The sequence below is a fragment of the Rhyacophila brunnea genome, unplaced genomic scaffold, assembly GCF_057557595.1.
Source record: "Rhyacophila brunnea isolate RB1 unplaced genomic scaffold, BYU_Rbru_1.0 scaffold_13, whole genome shotgun sequence".
NCBI lineage: Eukaryota > Metazoa > Arthropoda > Insecta > Trichoptera > Rhyacophilidae > Rhyacophila > Rhyacophila brunnea.
In genome coordinates, this window is record NW_028232785.1 from 25,391,650 (window position 1) to 25,414,938 (window position 23,289).

At 35.6% G+C, this 23,289-nt stretch overlaps 1 protein-coding gene across 1 annotated transcript; it reads right to left on the reverse strand.

Annotated features, from left to right (window-relative positions):
* Nucleotides 1–9,452: 9,452 nt before the first annotated feature.
* Nucleotides 9,453–13,794, reverse strand: LOC147077046 (uncharacterized). Its single transcript, XM_085940976.1, has 4 exons — nt 13,604–13,794; nt 12,985–13,122; nt 10,995–11,132; nt 9,453–9,458 (listed from the first exon to the last, which is right to left on the reverse strand). Exons 1-4 carry the CDS (start codon nt 13,754–13,756, stop codon nt 9,453–9,455), a joined length of 435 nt encoding a protein of 144 aa, XP_085797102.1. The 5' UTR covers nt 13,757–13,794.
* Between the last annotated feature and the right edge of the window lie 9,495 nt (nt 13,795–23,289).

Sequence of the window (23,289 nt, forward strand, 5' to 3'; positions counted from 1 at the left end):
GATGCAAAACATCTCAAAACTTGAAAAAACATAAGATGACGACGCATTCTACTGTAAAAACATAATAAAGATGCGTGTATGTATTTTAAATGACATATTATACTAATGAAACACATCAATAGGTAATATAAAATACGTGTATTTGCAAGCATTATAACGACATAAAATGACTGCATACTATAAGACAACTATTTGGATGCGATCTCTTAAACAACATCATCATCAGGGGCGCGACAACCTGGTGTGGGTCCTGGCCTCCTCCAACAGCTCCCTCCACCTGTCCCTATCCAGTGTGCCCGCTTTCCAATTCTGTACCCCCAGAATACGGCAGTCACTGGCAGCTCCATCCAACCAGCGAATCTTTGGCCTCCCTCTTCTTCTACGTCCTATTGGATTGCTGGACATCACTCTCTTTGCCTTTTCATTGCCATTCATACGGTGCACATGACCTAGCCATCGTAGTCTCCCAATCTTAATTGATTGAACTGCGCTGCAATCTTCGTGCAGCCCGTAGAGCTCAGCATTATATTATCTTTTCCTCCAATTGTTGCCGTCCCTGATCGGTCCATATACCTACCTATACAACGGAGAATTTTTCTTTCAAAGATGTTCAAGGCTCGTTCATTTCGCAGAGTTAATGTCCAGGTTTCCGATGCGTAGGTGAGCACTGGCTTTACAAGTGTCTTGTAAAGAGTGCTTTTAGTTCGGCGAGATACGAGGGTGGGTCAATAAGTCCTTAGAAAAGCCGACAGGTGGCGCGACTAGTACTGTAAGCGGTTTGTTTTCATGCAGCGGCACTACCGATTCAGTATGCTGCGAAGTTTCAATCAGATTGGTCGGGTTGTTGTTTTTTATTTTCGTACATTTAAAAAAAAAAATGCTTGTTTACAAAAATGGAGAAAATTGAGTTTAGAGCTGTTATTAAACATTTTAATATAAAAGAGTTAACAGCAAAGGAAATAAAAAAATGAGTTGGATTTAGTTCACGGCATATCTGCTCCTTCACTTGCAACTATTTATAACTGGTTAAATGAATTTAAACGTGGTCGTACATCAACAAAGGATGAACCACGCTCAGGACGTCCTGTAGAGGTGACTACACCAGAAATGATCAATAAAATCCACGATATGGTGTTAAGTGACCGAAGATTAAAGTTGAGTGAGATAATTGAGGTTACAGGGATCTCAAAAGGTAGCGTCATTTCTATTTTACATGACAAATTGGGCATGAAAAAAGTTTCTGCAAGATGTGTGCCGCGTTTGCTCACAGTCGACAATAAACGCAATAGGGTGGTGGCCTCTAAAGCCCTGTTGTCGCTCATGCAACGCAATCCGGATGAATTTTTTCGTCGCTTTGTGACTGTAGATGAAACATGGATACACCACTATACTCCCGAGACGTAAGAACAGTCAAAGCAGTGGATTGCGAAAGGCGAACCATGTCCAAAGAAGGCGAAAACCGTAAAATCAGCTGGTAAGGTTATGGCTACTGTATTTTGGGATGCACGTGAAATTATTTTCGTTGACTATTTGGAAAAAGGAAAAACAATAACAGGGGATTATTATGCATTTTTATTGGACCAGCTAAAAAACGAAATTGAAGAAAAACGGCCTCATTTAAACAGGAAAAAAATCCTCTTTCATCAGGACAATGCCCGTGTTCACACATGTTTACGATTAATGGCTAAAATTGAAGAATTGAAGTTCGAATTGGTCGACCACTCACCGTATTCGCCAGATTTAGCTCCCAGTGACTTTTTCCTTTTCCCAAACTTAAAAAAATGGCTAAGTGGACAACGTTTTTTTTCAAATGAAGAAGTCATCGATCGGACAAATGCTTATTTTGAGGACCTTCCGAAAACTTATTTTTCTGACGGTTTAAAAAAAATTGAGAAAAGTGTATTGAGCTCCAAGGAGATTATGTTGAGAAATAAAAAAAAATACAAAAATAAAAACTGTTTTAATGCTTTTTTCTAAGGAATTATTGACCCACCCTCGTAGTATGCGGGACTTAAAATGTTTTAACAGGCCAAAGTAGCATTTATTCGCAGACATGATTCTCTTGTTGATTTCTTCTGTAATATCATTATGTCGAGTTACAAGAGATCCAAGGTATATGAAACTGTCGACCGTGTCAAACTTGTATGCACCGATATCTAGCTTTGGTGCGCTTTCTCGTGGTGTGACATAGACAGGCATGTATTTAGTTTTTTGCGTCGTTTATTTGTAAGCCCATTCTTTTGGCAGAGGCTTCTAGTGCTGAAACAACATGCTGGTGATTAATCGTAATATAACCTTAACTTTTCATATGTTTACATAATATCTCAATACTTGAATAAACAGGTGACCGTTTGACTTGAAACTCTCAATGATAATAATTTTCAGTGGACGATTGTCATCAACTCCAAATCGCTAAATGCAATGTTTTGGCATGTCAGATAATTAAATTTGATAAGTGTACTATTTATATTGGATCTTAACAGTCTACTTCCACCCTTCTCCACTACTCTATACGATATTTATTTCTAAAAGAATTTCTGATTTATTGATTTGAAAACATTCCTTATACAATGATGTTACAATTCATCAATAATAATAATATAATATTATAATATATAAGCTAGTTCTTACATTTACATAATAAATCTTCACTTAGTCTATTGACTACTTAGGTATTCTAAATGTATCTCTTATTATTTTATTGATATAAAAACATTCCTTACAAAATATTTCAGACCCAGGATTCGAACCTGGGACCCACGGCGTGATAGTCCAACGCTTAAGCTGCGCTGCCACCGTGGGTGAACGAAATGTTCACCATCAGAATCTATCCACTGCTAGATGAAGGTCTTTCGTAGCTGATTCCACTTCTCTAAGTTCTGTGCGTTGCCACCTACTTCCGTAGAACTAACCATTTTATCGATCCAGCGGCCTCTAGGTCCACCATGCCGATATTTTTGTGTGTGAGTCAGGGTATGGACCTAATAGGTTGAGCAAGTGCTGACATCCATTTCTCGTAAAAAACATAATCTGTCAATACAAACCTCTACTCGGCTCTTAAGTTTCTGGATCTCTCCTTTATTTAGAGTCTATGTTTCACACATAACATAATATTATTATTGTAGGAATTCTGGTCAGTTATTAACATACTACCTATTGGTTCATGTCTTGCGACCCAAGACCTTAAATTGTTCAAATCAACCAAAATTAAAAACGGTTTTATAATTACATGTATTTATTATTAAAAAAATATTTTTTTTTACGTAAGTATAGTTTTGCTTCTAACGCCCACGGTGGCCGCGCGGCTTAAGCGTTGGACTATAACACCGTGGGTCCCAGGCTCGAATCCTGGCTCTGGCAAGTATACAAATTGTTTTTTCAATTTGTGGGTGTCAGGGTATGGATCTAATAGTTTGAGCAAGTGGATGACATCCATTTCTCGTAAAAAACAAAATCTATCAATTGAAACCTCTACTCTGTTAGTTGAGGGCTATATGATCCTATTAGGATCGGACATGGTCGAAAAAAATAATAGTTTCGCTTTTAGGGTGGTTATACGTATTAACCACTGGGCAACTCGAATAAAAGAACACATAGAAAATAGAAACTATATGTATATAATTTAACATAATATTATAAACTGAAAGGAGTTTTAATGATGTATATATTAAACTTTATATTACGACTACATAATATAAACAATACATAGAAAGACTCACCAGACGATATTTTGATTTTTTAAGTGTAATTTTGATTGAAATCTCTTCATGTGACAGCACTCAAAATATCTATCTTCGGTACAATCAATTAGGTATAAATCTGTTGTAACGGTTTTTAGGTCGTGTTCTTTATTTTTAATACATATATGACTGTATAGTTCATCATTATAAAACATGTGGCTACTCAAAACTAGATGGCAATGGCAGCACACAAAAAATAGTGGGTGGTTTCTCAGTGAAACCACTGGGCAACAACCTTAGGGTTGTAGTAATAATTGGTAGGTACCTAGACTTTAGATAATATATAATTTTAACATGTCTGGAGGTCTTGTTGTAAATAGACGGGACTGCCTTAGGAGGTGTTCTGGAGTTGAGATGAAGTTCAGATTGGTGGTTGCTCCCGATGAATGGAGGAGCGAGTTTTTATTTCTTCGTAAACAGTCGGTACAAGAGTTATGTTGCTGAACCGAGGTTTGGTGGAAGTGATTCTTCTGGACGAGTGCTGTGACAAGAGATTGCGCTGATGCGAGGAACGATGGAAGAGATGCTGTGTGTAGACTGATAGGAAGATTACCTACTAATTGGACTGAGATTATGAGTGATACTTAGACTAATCCATTAACTATGACCCGCTATTTTACCCCGTTTTCCTTAACTCGTATTCTTGTTTGTCTGGTGGTTTAACCAGTACAAATCTGGCAATCGATTTTTAACTAACTTCCCGACTAACTAGACATTTGAAACTTTTAGAACATAAATCAGATGTAACGTAATTTATTCCCGAACTTTGGAATAAAAGGTTATTTAACACTGGCAATCTTTCGCTTGAGATATTTTTACATCGTTAGCGTGGCAGTCTGCGCGGAACAATTTTTAAGTTGGTATTTCCTGCGCGTGGCTCGCAAGTTCCGTGCGCGTTGCAGGAAACGGCAGTCTTGATCTGAATGCGAACAAGCGAAGACGGTTGAACGTGCGGGCCCCGCCCGGCCGACTGGCCGATCAAAATGGACGCCGTTGATCTACCGGTATTTATTGTATCACTTGTTTGGTGGATTAGATTCCTTATTCTTAACTTTGTAATAACCACCCATAGAAACTCTAGCTTTATCGTGTTAGGCATTGGCATTTGTTCATTTCAAATTGTAACTCTTTATTTCTGTACTTTGGCGGTTTATCCGCGTGTGAACTGTTGATTCTACCGTTTTAATAAATTTCATAGTGTCCATTTTGGAACGTACTTAAACGGTTTTATTATTTATTTCTTGTCCTGATATGTCCCGTGTATTGAATTATGCCGTAGGAGGAATCTGGCCAAAATGGTGCCCCTTTATACATTTACACAATAATTAATTTAACATTATTAACCCGAAGTGCTGGAACCTGGAGGAACAACTTCGAACAGACATCATGGTATTCACGACCCTCGGTTAAGTAGGTATTATTTCTAACAGGGATGGGAATTCTTATGCTATACCGCCATTTCTGTTATTTATTGAGCTAGACCGGATGTGATAACATTATAGGTACACACTTGTATTTTAATATCGCCCAAACCCGGAGCGATATGTATAATGTTATTGTAGGTGTGATTATCTATAGTATTACACAGAATACGATGCCAATGCATTCTTTTAATATTTTAGCCATCTTTAAGTAGAATTGAATTCATTTTCAGTTAATTCTGTTTTGTATGAAAAGTTATTTCGGAAGAAATCCGTAATCCAATCCACTATTATTCGTTGCTAAAAGAGTGGTCCTAGCAACTAAATTATTAATATATACGTGCGTTACTATGGAAATCAAAGTGACATTTCAGTACCTATTCTATATTTGTTTGTTTGTTGCAAAATAAGAAAAAAATGATTTGTTGACAATTGCCTTATTTGACCTAAATTATTAATACATAAAATTGTCAAGTTTATGTGATTCAACAGAAAATTTAAAAACGTGGTTAACATATACAAATTTCTTTTTATCTTGTAATTATATAATATTTTTAGATGAATATTCAGTAAATTGCGGGTAATTGAAATCTACTAGCCACTGCATCATTGCAACTTCGAGCGTTTCCATCGAATAATGTCACAAGTATAGAATATTCTAACTGTAGATTCGACAATAATTATTCGATAGTTAAATGACTTGCTTATTCTTATATAGTTGAAATAATGCTAACAAGAACCTAAGTCATTGACCGCTCGATATATATATAAAAAAATATTGTTAGAAAATATAACATCATATTCATCCTAGAGCCGGAATGCAAAGTTATGAATTAGTGGATACTTCAACTACTTTACTGACTTATTTAATTATGTATTCACAGATAGTGAAGACCTAGCCTAGGTACCCTACCTATAATGGTTTGCACAAATTCTTATCTATTAAATTATAAAAATATATTGATTCTGATTTTATTATTTTAACCAATTCCTAAATATTACAAAAAAATATTTGACATATGTACTCTAAAATGAGAAAGACGCAAGCAACTATAAAAGCATACATGACATTTATAAGGTGTTTAACCGATATGTCCTTTTATTGGATTTACGCGAGAACACATTGCCCTTACATTGATAAGCAAAAACGCAGGTGTGAATCATTTTTAGGCTTTTTCGAGCATTTCCGCATTCAAATACTGCACTACATATGCTGCAAATAAAAATACGTCAGAAAAGTACCTACTCATCTTCCAAAATAACTACATAAGCATAGGTATATTGAAGTTAAAAGGTCTTCACCAGTATACGTCTTCATTGTATGTGTTTTAAGAGTACTACTTTGCGAACATCTATATGAGCATACGGTGAATTAATAAGATTATTTACCAGTATGTGTCAGTTCCTGTCTTTTAAAATAAATCAGTTGCGAGCATCTATATGAGCATACCTTGCATATAAGGCGTAAAACCCACTTAACGCAGCAAGTGTGGCTCTCGAAAAATTTCACAAGTGGCGCGTAAATCAACGAAAATACAACGTAATCAAATACGCCAGCGCCCACTGGATTTGACGACGCATTATGCGCGCGCGCCCATCGTCGTTTTTTGGCTTCTCGGCGATACGAATGAACGAAAATACAATGCAGTCCATTCATTGAACGCAGCGAGCAAAATCACGCTCTGGAAGCGTCGTCGATCGACGGGCGAGATGTCATTATTTAATAACAGAGAACTCATTGTTTAATTTTATAGCGTGTCCGATTTTAATTACAAGCCCCGAGAAATTTAATAATATTTTTATTGCTTTGTTATGACTGTTATGAGAGACGCTGATAATTATAATTATTTTGTGCTGCTTGAGCCCCTTATTACATGGTGAAGGGTAATGCGCGGGTGGGAAGGGGTCTACTCAGTAGTAAGCGCGTCGAGCGCTTTTTTGGTGGGCTTTATGCCTAAGAGGTTTTTCACCCGTGTGTGTCATTTCATTTTTTTAAGACTACCAAGTTGCGAGCATCTATATGGGCATACCTTGCATTTATGAGGTTTTTTACCTGTGTGTCATTTCATGATTTTGAAGACTACTAAGTTGCGAGCATCTATAAGGACTTTTATTGCATTTATGAGGTTTTTCACCCGTGTTTGTCATTTCATGGATTTAAGGATAACTCAGTTGCGAACATCTGTGAGAGCATGCCTTGCATTTATGAGGTTTTTCACCTGTGTGTCATTTTATGTCTTTTAAGATGACTAAGTTGCGAGCATCTATATGTACATTCCTTGCATTTATGAGGTTTTTCATCTGTGTGTCTTTCATGGATTTTAAGATAACTCAGTCTTGAGCATCTATAAGAGCATTCCTTGCATTTATGTGGTTTTTCACCTGTGTGTGTCATTTCATGTCTTTTAAGATTACCTAGATTCCAGGATTTATACCGGCATACCTTGCATTTAAGAGGTTTTTCACCTGTGTGTGTCATTTCATGGATTTTAAGATGACTCAGTTGCGAACATCTATAAGAGCATACCTTGCACTTATGAGGTTTTTCACCTGTGTGTGTCATTTCATGGATTTTAAGATGACTCAGTTGCGAACATCTATAAGAGCATACCTTGCACTTATGAGGTTTTTCACCTGTGTGTGTCATTTTATGTCTTTTAAGACGACTGAGTCGCGAGCATCTATATGTACATTCCTTGCATTTATGAGGTTTTTCACCTGTGTGTGTCATTTCATGGTTTTTAAGATTACCAAGTCGCGAGCATCTATAAGGGCATTCCTTGCATTTATGAGGTTTTTCACCAGGATGTGTCATTCTATGTGTTTTGAGATGATTTAGTTGCGAGAATATATTTTCTTGATATTGATCAGCAATCACGTTCGTGTGAATTACTTTGTGACTTTTTAGAGCACTTTCACATCCAAAAACTGCATTACAAAAACTGCAAATCAAATTACGTGAGAAATGCACTACTCTTCTCAAAATAAGTCGAAGTTCCTTCGGAGTCTCTCGTTCTGAGATTTCTCTTTTAATATTTTGTTCATCTATCGTCACTTTTGAATACTGTATCATTATATCTTTGATTTCATCAGGCGAGGATTGTTGACACCCGTCTATATCGTGATGCGTTGTGAAAAAGCTTTTAGTAGAAACCTAGAAAAAACAAAAATAATCAGTCAATTTTATTCTAATTTAAATTTTAAACTGTTCCATTTAAAAAAAAATCTAAGCATATGCCTTTCAGCATCTTCTGACATTATAAGTGTAGGGAGAGTGAAAATGAAATAAGAAATGGTAATAGTACCAACATAGATATTAAATATAAATAATGTTACGGAATGACACATAAATAGTTTTTAAAAAAATCACCTACATGTAACATCGAAAAGTAAATCGTCGTTTCCATTGCAAAATTGAATATCTGCAAAATCTCAAGTTTTCAGGGGAGCATAAAAACAGTTTACAAAATGTATGGCACTTGAATCAATTCAAAAAAGGTTTTCATAATTTAATCGATAATGCAATTTTTGTAAATTGTGTTATTTTGCATGTGTGTAAAGGTGATTTTTGCGGTTTTAATTATACAAAAATGTCAAAAACGTATATTTTGCAGATATACAATTTTGCAATGGAAACGACGAAATGCACAAACACTATGACACAATTGTGGTACTACTCGTGGTATGGATCTATAATAGTTTCGAATGCAAAATTTTAGTTTGATGTGAATAAGATAGTTTCACTTTACTCTGTTTATTTCTAATATTTCTTGATAAAATAATTTAAGATCACCAAATAACGTATATACTATGAAGCAGTTTTGCACCCTGTTCGATTAAAAACATCGTAAGCTTCGTGTAGTAACTAGTAATTTATGTGTCAGTGTGTTATTGGAGAAAGTTCATAGTGTAGGAAGATGCCTAAAGGCGAAACCAGTGTCACAAACAATATTCAAATTGAGAGAATTTATATTCAAAAATTTTCAAGTAATCTCGATTAACAGTTTAAAAAATTATTCAATATATTATACTAGAACCATCTTGAAGCACTAGAACACCCACGATGGCCGCGCGGCTTAAGCGTTGGCGTATTGCGTCGTGGGTACCAGGTATGAGTCAGAGAATGGACCTAATATGTTGAGCAAGTGACTGACATCCATTTAAAAAAAAAAAAAAAACAGAAATCAATCAGGATCGGATGGTGGAAAGAAAAAAAAGAAAAACCATGTTATCTTTGCTACGATTATTAGGTGGTCTGTGCAGTGTTACAGACTATATTGGGGACGTAGATTTATACCTGAAAGTGTGGGAACGAAATTATATTCAAATTTCATCAAGCGACTTCGATCAACAGTTTAACAAATATTTTAATATACCATACTTCTGAATTCGTGAGGGCACGCATACTAAGCGTCGCTTAGGGATGGCAGTTATCCAAAGAGCGACACTCTCGAGAAGGAATGACTCGGTTTATATATTTTTTACATAATATAAAATGTTATAGTATACTTATTTTTCGAATTAATAAAGTTTACCCGTTGAGCACATCTGATATTTAAATAATGATCTGAGCAAAACAGCAAGTCGTATTATAGCTAAACAACTTAAACATGGACCTGCGCAGAAGCACACTTACTTTCGTGCGCATATCGAGGGTATACTGACAGAACACATTAACTCAGTTTTTGCTGTTTTTCTGTTTTAAATGCCAAAATGTATACAATTTTACGTTCCACGTCCTGGTAAAACGCACAAAGGCATAGGATATAATGGTGAGAAAATAGAAACATTATTAAATCATATTGTTATTTTTTTATTCTAATAGAAAGCATGGTAATGACCTAATGCGTTCTGCGTATACAAAATTCAGGACTTGTACCATGTCGTATATTGTGTTTGCCATAAAGGTTAGTCTTTATAATGTAGAAAAAATGTTTTTAAATTATAAAAAAACTACGGTAATTACCTAATGCGTTCTGCGTATACAAAATTCAGGACTTGTACCATGTCGTATATTGTGTTTGCCATAAAGGTTAGTCTTTATAATGTAGAAAAAATGTTTTTAAATTATAAAAAAACTACGTGGGAGAACACCCTACCCCCGATATAGTAGGTGTATAAACGCTGTGTCCTAGTGTGAAAAGTATGTTTTACACGATACAATAGTATATTCACAGTCTACAATGAAAATCTCATCTCTATCGGGGTATGACAAAAATCCTTTGCAAAGACAAGCACGAGAAGTAACTGTTTTAAATTTGACCGAATATTTAAAAGTGATGAAAAAACATTACAATTGTATGATAGGTTGATGATTTTCACAGTTTCCGTTTTATAACAGCTTTACTTAAAACACCGATAGACATTATTTGAAAATTATAAAAAAAATGTGAATGAGTCATCGATATATTAATATGTATACTAATCACTTCTACTACTTAATTCATAATTTGTGTTCTCCTAATAATTTAATAAATCCATATCTGCAGCAATAAAATCAGTTAATGTGGCCTTAATGAGTGTTTTCTTCAAAACAAAATAATTACCCAGTATTAATTAACCTACCTATCATAATAATTAATAAGTCAAGACTTTAACTAATGGCTCTTACAATACTCTCTGACGCGCTTTCCAAATTGAGTTACCATAGGCAATCGGCAATTTTTTGTATTTTAAATCAAAGTAGGTAGGTACCTATTGATTACTTCAATTACTTTTTTCAATACGACTGGCTAGAAATAGTACGGAGATTTATTGAAATTTTAAACGTCAACCCTCGATAAAAATCGGCGAATAGAGAAGCAAATGTTACAATATATAAAATTGAATGTACCCCATGTCCTGATGTGTAATCTGAATGCGAACATCCGGGTTGAGGATCTTCATCAGAAAATGGTAGCATTTTATCTTCAGTGAATTCGCGCTTTTTGTCAGTGTCAGCTTTGATACCAGTGACTCCCGTCGCAGCGAACTGAAATAAACAACGTTCCATATAACATGTTGTCAATATTTACATATTATTAATATAAAAAATTAAAATGTTATTATCAAGGTGGAAGTAGGCTGTTGAGATCCGACATAAATAGTGCACACTATAAATTATCAGGCAGCATTGTCGTTCCGTCTCGCGGAAAAAATAATTTTACCGTTTGAGCTAGAATGGCCATATAACAAAAAATCAAAGACACCTATTTTTATAATAAGAAAAAAGACGCGATGAGGGTCGCCACTATCGTTCCATTTCACATGCGCATCGGTATGCAAGTACCTACCAATTATTGCGTGAAAAATCAGAAGCTTCCGATTGTTTTTGATACATACATACAATCTTACAATTTGCACGATAGATAATACGTGTTTACGCTTGCATTTTCTTGTTACCCCCGCAATAATACGTGGGTACTGTCAGCAGTAAGTCCATGCACGTGTAAACGGAGTATTAGGGGCAGTTTAGCAAAAGTGATTTATTACGTTGGTCCAATAATCTTTCACGGGCTTAGATTAGGAAAGCTTCAAGATCTTAGATTAATTCAAGAAAATATTAGTAAGTAGGTACCTATTTTAGTGTTATCACAAAACATAAAAAAATGTGTTTTCAGTGGGTCTATTCTATACACAAAACGGCTATCGGCTGCTATCGAAGGTAGTTCATCATATTTATGTATTGATGCGGGTAATTTTGTTACCATAAGTAAATCGTATAAAATGTCAAAAAGTGCTGTGTTTTAACAGCCTGTTATGGCCTATAGCTATGTTAACTTTTAGAGGGAGATAAAAGACGGCTAATCTATTCCAACAATTGTATTACTCAACACATCAATATGATAAACCACCGTCGATAGCAGCCTTGTGTATAGAATAGACCTACTGATTAATATTATTGCTAAATGTTTACTAAATCAATGAAAAGTACCTACATTTTTCGTTGCATAATATTTGTGATTTTAAGGCCAGTGAAAAAAATAAACACTTATCGGCGGCAATATCTAGAATAATATGGGGTTGTTTTTGCTCTGTATATCAAAAGCGGCACTGTCTCAAGGGACGTCACTTAATGTTCAATATATATACATAGCCACACTAGTTCTTCGTGTATATACAAGGAATGAAGATGATAGTGTACATTACTAATAATATCATAGGTATAAGATGACAATTACAGTGTCGAAGGGTGGAGGTAGGCTGTTACGATCCCCCATAAATATGCACACTAAACTTTGAAAGACAAACGTATGTTTTTTCATTGAAATAAGACTACAATTTATAGAGGATGTTGCTTAGTTTTTAAAATTCAATTAAACCCTGCGAAACCAAGCCATGATAGTTAACAGTAAGTACACACATAACTTTGAATATTTTATAGGGACAATGATATTTTTATATCTGTTATAGTTTGGTTTAGGCAGGACTATGCATTTAAATAAATGAACCGGCAATATTTGTAATATGTATTCTTAATCCAACGAAAAAAAATAAGTATGATTGAAAAAGTGTGTACAATTTTGTTGTATTGCCCACCAAAACTATTATGGTTTGGTTCAGGCAGAGTTTGATTGATTTTCAAAAACTAACCAACACCACCTGTAAATCGTAGTTTTAGTTTAATTAAAACAAATAATACGTACCTATGACTAACAAAGTTTAATGTCCACTATTTATGGCGGATCTTAACTGCCTGCCTCCACCTTTCGCCACTGATATATTCATATCCAATACGACTGGCTAGGAATAGTACGGAGATTTATTGAAATTTTAAACATCAACCTTCGATAAAAATCGGCAAATAGAGAAGAAAACGTTACAATATATAAACTTGAATGTACCCCATGTCCTGGTGTGTAATCTGAATGCGAACATCCGGGTTGAGGATCTTCATCAGAAAATGGTGGCATTTTATCTTCAGTAAATTCGCGCTTTATGTCAGTCTCAGCTTTGATACCAGTGACACCCGTCGCAGCGAACTGAAATAAACAACGTTTCATATAACATGTTGTCAATAAGTACTGTTTATCTCTGGGGCGTTCATAAACATAATACAAAAGCCCCTTTATTCGAATACAAAAGCCTCCTTATTATATACACCGAACAACGACACAAACGGCCGTAAGCGAGACGCGATGTTGTCATTTTACGCTACTTTTTGACATGTCGCCATAATCGGTTAACCTCAAAATGAGACTGCGCGGTGTATTTTGTTTTATTTCCTGCAGGTTTGCCACTGTCGCTCTACTGCGCAGGCGAATATATAAAACAAATTCCATCTGTCACGTGAAAATTCAGAAGCGAACTTTATTCATGCAAGGAATCTTGCATCTTGCACGATAATACATGTTTACATGTGCATTTTCTGTTTATGGCCGCGATAATACGTACTGTCAGCAGTAAATCAATGTACGTGTAAACGGGTATAAAGCTAATTATTTTTAATAGTAAAAAACTAACCTCGAAATTGCAAATGGGATCGTCTCTATTCTCTTGCTTTACATAAATGCTAGCGTCAGGATTATTTGGATGCTTAATCATCGTTGCATCAATCCAAGGTTTATCCTCTGCATTATACTGGTCTCCATCACAAAATTCTCGCTTTACATCCATGTTTGCTAGGATACATACGACATACACCTTCGTATCAACGTTTTCTAAAACATAGATACTTTCGCGCAGTGTTGCCATCTTTTTATCACCGAAATTTATTAAGCGGTCAAAGAAATTATAGTATTTCGGCAATTATTATTATAGTGCGCGTTTCCATTTTTGTTGAAAATTTACAAAATGGTTTTTTTTAGTTTCTCGCACACAAAAACTGAGCTTTTGAGAAATTCCGAGGGCATTAATGGATCACTTCCGACCAAAAATGCTCACTGGCGAATTCAATAAAATCCATTTTAAATCAAAGTCAAGGGCTTTTTTATCTCTTTCGAGATATTATTCTCTCGGCTTGCACACATTTTCTTTATAACTTTCTACAGTACCTCCCTACGAAAATATTCTGACTGGCCTTGCATGCCAAGTAACTAATCCGAAATCGTTTGAAATTTTACGATTCTATATGCGCTAATGCAAGTTACTAATAATGGTCAAAAATGATTTTTGATTCAATACTGCGGCAAATCGAGAAGAATCAGGAAGAGAACGAGGAGAGAAAAGAAAAATTCATTTCAGTGGTTGGAAACAAAATGTATTAATTCACATAAAAGGTTTATCAAGGCTTTAATTTTTTTGACGGGTTCGCGTTGTCTAGTTAACTTTCGTTGTGCAAGCAAGCTGCGCAATGACATGTGTACATTTTTTAATTATATTTGAATTATAGGTTGGTACATGGTTACGTATTTAATTTACCAAAATATTTTTGCCATTCACTCGCGAGTTTTGAAAGTTGTCAGGTGTAGTATTTTTTAATGTAAGTACCTGATGTATCTGAAATTGACCATTGAGGTAGAGATGGCATTTCAATTAATAGATTTAGTGGTAGGTATATATTATTTTATTAGTAATGTATACAACACCTTTTTCAGATAGGTAGTGTCATCTCCGAAAGGATAAGGAGGGAGGGTCTGACGGAGGATCTGGTACCCCTCCCGGGCTTTGATAGTGTTGCAGGAGGTAGATGTCGGTAGATTTCGTCTTCTTCGTCTTTCGGGGACATGCTTGTTGGTGACAACATGGATTTCAAGAACAACGGCGTATTTTATTAGACAAGAATACATTGATTACAGCGAATAATATGTACATTTAACAAGAATATTTATAAAAAAATATAGATTTAAACTGGCGGAGACGTCGACGCCGGACGCGGCCGACGTCTCGCTCGAGAATACGAAAACCGAATGACTCAACATTTTGGGACCCAGTCGGCTCCAGGCAAGAAAGAAATAATACCTACCACAAATTTCTTCACTAAAAATGACAAAAGGCACGCTTCGCAACATACTCGAATCTTATAGGTAGTTAGGTACCTGGGTTTCGAAGCCGAAGTAGACCCTTCGCTGCGCGTCTGTTGGCATTATTCAAAATTATTACTTAGGTAGTTAGGTAGGTAGGTAACTACCTAGTAGGCTAGTAGGTATAATTATAAATATTTATTTGCTAAGTACATCGCCGGCGGCTGGTGAATAATTATTGCTGGGCAAATTCGATCAGACATATTTTTACAAAATAATATGTAACAGTTTTGAGTGAAACAATACTAAATACGATTAGGTATATTGTATGGCTTGAGATGAATGAATTATTTATATTTATTTATTATGCAAATGAATTTAATATACATACTGCTTGGTAAATATTAAGTATGCATTTAATAAAGCTTTAGAGTTTAGGACAATGATCGTTACACTAGGTTTTACTTAGCTTGCTTTTAGAATTAATTTACACAGCTTGTTTCACATGTCGCGAGACGTAGCGATGGACCTAGGTATGTCATACGACCTTGTTCTTGCACTATGCCCCAACACTGGGTAATAAATGACAGGGTGAAGTACGAATAAAACAACAATAATCAGTAAGCATAGGTAGCAAATTATATTATATCATATTATGAGCGCTTCAAAAATAATAAAATATCTAGGTATAACATAAAACTAAAATAATCATAAATAATTACGTGTCAGCATATTTTTTTAGTGGGTAATTATTAAAATATGCATGCATGACCCGATAAATTGGTGTTGGTTAATTCCAACTGGGTACTAATAATTTAAAAAGAACAATTCGGGTGTATATTAAATAAACATACATGTTTCTATTCTCCAGATGTTCGATAGTTTTATCAATAAATAGTCAGAGGCAACTTCATACAAAGGCGGCAAGATCAGTTGGTTTAAATCAGATTGCAATATAAAGGTAGTCGTTCAAGACGGCGACTGAGAGAACAACAATTTCATGCAAATACCTACTCTTAATATGCACTACCCCTAAGGTCGCTGGTCAAGAGAGTATAATATGAACCTATCTTAGATTTATAAGGGTACACACAGTATGAATCTTGTCGTTTATGTAAAGGACGTCCCGAACGTGCAAATTATGGATATAAATCATATAGGTACGATGGTCGCGGCAAAAGCGTCGAACTATAGTGGCGTGGGTCCCAGGTTCGAATCCTCGCTGACATCATATCTCGTATAAACTAAATCTGTTAATACAGAAAACTATACAGAGTGGAGGTCTGTGGAGGCCCACATGATCTTAATAGGATCGGACATTGTCGAGAAAAATATTGCATTAAAAAAAATATTCACTGAAAGGTCTCAGTACATGTCTTTTAAGAAACTTGCGTCATGATATAGATATGGACATAGAGTGCTTTTTTTATATTATTTATACATTATACATATATTATTATCAAGATTTTTTAACCAGAATGTGTCATTTCACATACCTACTATCTCATTAGAGGCAGCTTTCATGTTTCAGTGTGTACGGCACCAGTGGCGCACCCAGGATTTAATATTGGGGGGGGGGGGCAAGGAGGAGAATGTAAATTAGTCGCATAGGCTCCTTTTCTTCATCAGAGCCTAATTTCTCGATTATCGGTCTTTTGTCTATTGCGCTCGGTGTACCTACACCATGGTCCCCAAATCCTGAAACGGGCCTTCAGGCTAGGATATTTGGCGGCCCCCCTACCTACCGCTAAGATTAAAGGCAGTGTGAAACACTACATTAACGTTTTTCAAATTGTGTTTTAAGGTAGGTACTTATACAGTGAATTATTGGCGATTTTTATTACATCTACTTTAATAATGGAGCTGTCGAGTATTGACACATAATAATAATTAACAAAATATATTGCACAATAATTATATAATTGAAAATGTTCATGGTCATGAAGCATAATAGCGCTTAGTTTTTTTTTTACTATTAAAGCTAGTTTATGGTGTGTGTTTATCTCATTTATCTGGTCAACCCGACACGCCGGGCCCCCCACAGCCCGAGCCCCCAGGCTAGAGCCCTGTCAGCCCTCCCCAGCCATGACCTACACCACCCCGGCATTCGGGTGGACACCGAGAATTTTCTGACAGTTCCATTAGGGATTTGGTTTCTAAAAAAACCTGACATTAGTGTTTCGAAATTTTTGTGTTAGAAATTAAAATCTAAGAATTTTTTCTAAAAAGGGTGCTGGAGAATTACAAATCATTTTTTTGCCGTGTTATTTGTCTAAGCCTAAGGTATAGTTTATTGGCTTTCAATTTCAATGTTTAAAATCATTCTGATAATTTTCATGTTTGGGGGGTGCCAGGGCCCCTTGGCTCCCCTTCTGGGTGTGCCACTGTACGGCACTGGCATTTTATCTGGAAGCTGATTCAATCCGGTGAGGACACAATATGTATATTTTGTAATTTTCTCAAAGTTTGAGTGTTTGTGATTATTCAAAAATGACTAACAACTATCTTGTACGAAAAAGCAAGGACATGGTTATTAATAATTAAAAAAATATATATCTCATTACACTTTTTTTGGTAGGTAGGTACCTACCTACATAATTCACAAAATTTATTATAATGATTGGAAAACAAATATATTGTAATAATCGCAAAGCCCCAAACAAATTTGGGAAAATGGACAAAGCTTGTCTAACATTTAATATGTTCATCAATATTGAATGCCTGTTTCGTTTACGCGATGTTCTTTAATGCACACTATTAATGGGTTGTACCTACTGTTACATCCTTGATTATCGGGCCTCTCCTAATAGTCCAAGTTACCTGTCAACTTGAAAGCGCGTTCGGAGTCGGGGTTTGAACTTAGGGGTCGTCCAAGGGTTGAAACTTCCCTGGATGGCCTCTCAACACAGTTAATTTATATACCTAAGTGAATAATGTCATTGATAATAAATAATAAGAAACATTACGTCGCTGTAGGATTGGTTTCCCGAATAGACCAAATGTTCAGGAGACGAAAAACAAATTTCATAATCCTATATTTAAATAGATGGAGATATTTAAATTGTTATTTTACAGCATATTAATGATGTATTCATTACCATTACAAAGTAATTTAAAGAAAGGGATGGTTCTAGTCCAATTAGATACAAAAAAAAACATTCTGCATTAAGAGGTCGATTTCGACAAAAACGGATATTCGGGAAACCAATCCTATAGTGACGATTAGGTATTTTAAATTGTAATTTAAAAATAAAAGTGAAACCAAATAAATATAATACCAGTCAATATAAGTGTTTTTGATATAATTTACTGTTCATCTGTGTGCCCGTACTCACACAGAGAAAGGAATTACAGACATTTTTTAATTTACAAATGAATCCACTTATTATGCACCTACAAACACATAAAAATTTCAATTAAAAAAACAATTAAGTTTGATATTACACCCAATAATCTGACTGAGCTAGTCTTCTACTTTATTGGGATGGTATTAGTATTATTTACATGCCGTTCCCTTCGTAATATTGATTTTTTTCCATTTTTAGCAAAATTATTATATATAAGGTAGGTACCTATCTCTTACTAGGTACCTACCTACCTGTGTAAAATTAATAAATATGAAAGATCTTCAAGAATTGAAAAATAAGGTAGGTACATAATAAACTTTGTGTTTCGTCTCCTGAACATTTCACATTATTGTCGCTTTTGACAAACCAATCCTAAGGATGTGCAACTATTGAATAGAACAATAAACTTTAACCCTGTTATCAACATATTATTCTCCACGATCGAGAATTCAACGTTGTGACAGCCTCACATTAGGACAACCCACCTCCCAATATTTTATTCCTTGCTTCAAGATAATAGGAACCTAGGTACCTATTTTTAATAAGGATATTATGAGGAAAATTAATTGTTATTTGTGTCGCTAGATTTCAAAATCAGCCAAGTCCATTATATATGAATAAAAGAAAAACAGCTTTTCGTTTTCTCGAACACACAGTCACAAGGGTGAAAGTTTATATTATTTAGAGTATAGAATATTTAAAATTAATAAATTCCACATTTTGATAATGCAGAAATCTTAGAAAGCAGTAGTTCTTCAGCAATTCACAAAAAAGCCAAAAATACCTAAAGGTGGACTTGGCTGATTTTGGAATATAGCGACACATTTATACTTATCGTCATATTTGAAAAAAATCAACAGGAATAGGTCTGTTACCGAAAGTTGAGGCGATCACAGATACGAAAAATTGTGTTTATTGGTGTATTTTAATATACCTAATATAATATTATTTTACTTGGGTACCTACCTACAGGCTGTTCCTTTTAGTTTGTTTTTTTTCCTATATCAAAACAACTAATTTCCTTTTTTTCAGAGTCGATTTAAAAATTTGGAACAACATATTTGTAAACAATGCTTCTGTGTAAGTATTCTTGTCGCCTCAACTCTTGGTGTGCTACCTATAAATACGAGGAATCACGGAATTCTACTAACCTATCTATCTTGTATACTGTGGCTTAAAATTTAGAAGGATCTTTATTTTAGCTACATATTTTTTCAGACTTATACGCGGCGTAAATGTGAACTCTGCCATTCTTGGTGGTGTTGGCTTGTGTGTCTCTGATAATAATTAGCTTAGGAATCGAGGACATCCGTTGTTTGTTCTCCCATGGTGCAGAACTAACCTGCCATTAGTAATGCCAATTTGGAGGGCAATAACCATGTTTAATGAAATCACTTCAGATATTGATATATTCCACTTACGTAAGGTGAATTTAGTTGGACGTTGTTTTAAAGTTTTTATGATAGGGTCTATCAAAGTTCACTCTGTGTGCTTCCATCTACTTTTATTTTGTTACTTATTTTATTTCTTATTTTATTACTTATTCTCTGTATTTTTATTTTTAAAAATTATTAACACTTATTTTATATCATGTCGTGAACGCTTTGAATTTATAATTTGTTATGTTCATTATATGTATAATAAATAATATTTGATTTGATTTAATTTGATCTATTGTCTATGTTCAGTTAGTGTATCATGGAATGATTTTGACTGGGGGTGTAAGGAAGGATGGGATGGGTTGGGGATATAGGATAGAGATATAGGATAGGGATAAGCATGAGACTCGGGGAAATAGGAGGCAGGGTCGTGGATGGTTTGACAATTACCTCTAAGACCTCAGTTACCCGTCCGGTTACTACACTCATTCGTGTAGGTTCCTAGATTAATAAAAAGCATAATGAATATGGAATAAATATAAGTATCTCGGATTGAGCGCCACTCTATGATGATGCATAGAGACAATAGTGAAGGATAATTAAATGAAAAGCAAGTAGAGAAATTTCAACAATTGTATATTAATAAATAAGATAACTTGCGGGCTACAGTGTATAAAAATGTATAATTACTTAAGTGAATCACGAGCACCTAAAGCGATACAATATTTAATTAAATAAGAACAAAAACCCAAAAGCTAATTCGAAACAAAGACTAGTTCGGTCGGTGGACCGTAACATAAAATAACAATAAATACCGATTACACAAAAGGCTCTCCAGCCTTTTCGCTGCCCTCGATTCCTTCCAGGACGGAATCGAGGAGTGCGTCTTCAAACGTGTGGGGACCGTTGAGTTACTCCGATCTCCTGGCGTGGGGGGGACGTCCTTCAGATGATCATCGTCCACGTCTCCAAAACGTCAGGAAATCGAAAGCCCTGTGCCCAGGGCCCGAGGCTCGGAACTGGCCAAGACGTCTGCTTCCTTCGAACGATCAAGACTGAGAGATCGACTCCCGCTTCGCCTTCGTGTAAAAAGCCCGCTCTCCTATAGCGCCGGAAATAGTGTCACGAACTCCGTACAAACTATCCCGTGCGCAGGCGCGATCCGGTCGTACTTTTGCGTAGTGTTGCCCTCGTAAAGACTTCCTTGGCTTAGTGTGTTATGTTATAAAATAACATGACAAGTGTCAAACGTTCATTTATTTTTTACTAGAGTCAAGAGTGTCAGTATAGGTAATTCCTTGTTATCGTAGATTGTGGACACAAGTCGACAGTCGTAAAACGCAAAATGGACATTAAACCGGAACCAGATGCCGATGAATATGACCAAACACAGGAAAATGATTACGGGCAATGGTTGAATGTTTCAATAAAGCAGCCAAACAGCCCGAACAACCATCAAAATGAATATGTAGACGATGACAGTTTTAAGGTGAGATTTTTCTTTAAATATGTATAGGTAAATCATTCTACAGTGGCACCATGGGTACGGAAAAAGCGACTTGCGGTTGTATTGGTATTGTTTGTTAGCATTAAATCAGGCATTGCAGCAAGCAATTCCAATACATACGCGAAACGCCTATGGTGCCACTGTAGAATGATTTACCTATACCTAGGTAGGAAATAGTTTCATGAATTGGACATGTAATACCTACCTATATTAAAATCAACAAGTAAAGTATTGTACTTACTAAATAATTTCGGATAAATTGAGCTGACATCTCATAACTTCTTTAGATATGACGTACCTACCTAGGCACCGCCATCTTTAGATTGATAAAGGCTGAGCATAACTTTTTGCACAAGCAATGAATGGTCCACTTTTAATCTGTCAAAATCAGATACCAGATTGCTTGACATATTGATTCGCCCTTTCTCGTTCCAAATTGAATTATAAAAAAATTCTCAAATCAAAAATATAAACTATCAGTGTTATTTATAAATAATATGCATTCCTGTTATTCATCAGCTGTTAAAGTCAGACAAGCCCTTCAAACAAAAACCGGTGGTAATATCGATTTCCAAAAAATATGTAGCATTGATCTGTGCATTACATTTGTAGAAAGTGTATTATTGCTAGTGTATTATTTATTATTTATCATTTAACTCATCTATCCAAATCAAACCATTCCCTAACACTAAATCCAATAAACTCCAAGGTCTCCAAGATACGTTCAAACAATCTGAAAGAATACTACAGCAAGTGAACACGACAGACGCGTCAGTATGAGTACTCTATAGACAATGACAGGCTATTAAAGGTTATCCATAGACAACGGGAGGGGCGAAAAGGTAGGACCTGTCGTGAATGAATCGGCTTTCTCTTCAGTCGGCAATGACATAGGTCCTAGGTAATGACATTTATTTATTTATAGGTTGACATCAAACCTGAAGTGACAAATTTAATATGCATACAGATAACGAAAGCTCCAAATTGACAGTATTTTCGAACGATTCAAACGTAATAATTTAGTTGTATGGACTGTTTATGGTAAATTCAACAGATTGACAGAATCTGTACCTTATGCCCCCCATATCCTGAAGCGGGCCCCCAGGCTAGGATCTTTGGGGGGGGGCCTAGACAATTCGATATGGATAAAGGCAGTGTGACTATCTACAGTAGCGTTTTCGAAATCGTGTAGGTACGCGGTAAAATTAATGTGTACCTATAGGTACCTACTTATTAAGTGTTTTTTTTGTATAATTTAATATATCTATTTGAATTATGGAGTTGTACTGTACAATCACATAATTTTAAATAATAATGTTATCGGAAGGAAAATAGTCCCGCTGGCGACTTTTTTACTATTAATGTAAATTTGTGATCTGTGTTTATCTCACTTATTTGGTCGACTCGACTCGCCGGGCCCCTCCTGAGCCCGGGCCCTCAGACTAGAGCCCTGTCAGCCCCCCTCTTGTGGGGGCCATGCTGTACCTACCCCATCAAAGCCTTTTTCCGTTAGGTACCACATGTTTCTTCCTAATGTGGTCGTTTATAATAATCTACTTATAAAAATAAAAACAGGACTAGTTCAACCCAAAGAAGGCCACCAACATAAAATGATTACTGTTACCTATGGCCCACACATCCTGAAGCGCACCCCCAGGCTAGGATCTTTGGCGGGCCCCCTACCTATCTCTAAGGATAAAGGCAGTGTTTCTACAGTACCTAGCGTTTTCCAAATGGTGTACGCAGTAAAATGAATGTGTATATTTAGTGTTTTTTTTTATATTTTAATACATACTTACATCCATTTTAATTATTATGGAGTTGTCGAGTATCCATACACAATTAAACGTTATACAGAAACTGTGTAAAATATAATTGAAAGATAATACGCAGCAGGCGACTTTTTTTACTATTATAGCAAATTTATGATAATATGTGTTTATCTCACTTATCTGGTTAACTCGCTACGCCGGGCCCCCAGGCTAGAGCCCTGTCAGCCCCCCCCCCTTCCTTG

What these genes read in the sequence shown, in the direction of transcription:
- LOC147077046 (XM_085940976.1), bottom strand. Translation starts at nt 13,756, where the DNA reads ATGGATGTAAAGCGAGAATTTTGTGATGGAGACCAGTATAATGCAGAG. An exon ending in ATCCCATTTGCAATTTCGAG is followed by an intron (nt 13,123 to 13,603) that starts GTTAGTTTTTTA and finishes TGTTTATTTCAG; the next exon opens with TTCGCTGCGACGGGTGTCAC. An exon ending in ATTACACACCAGGACATGGG is followed by an intron (nt 11,133 to 12,984) that starts GTACATTCAAGT and finishes TGTTTATTTCAG; the next exon opens with TTCGCTGCGACGGGAGTCAC.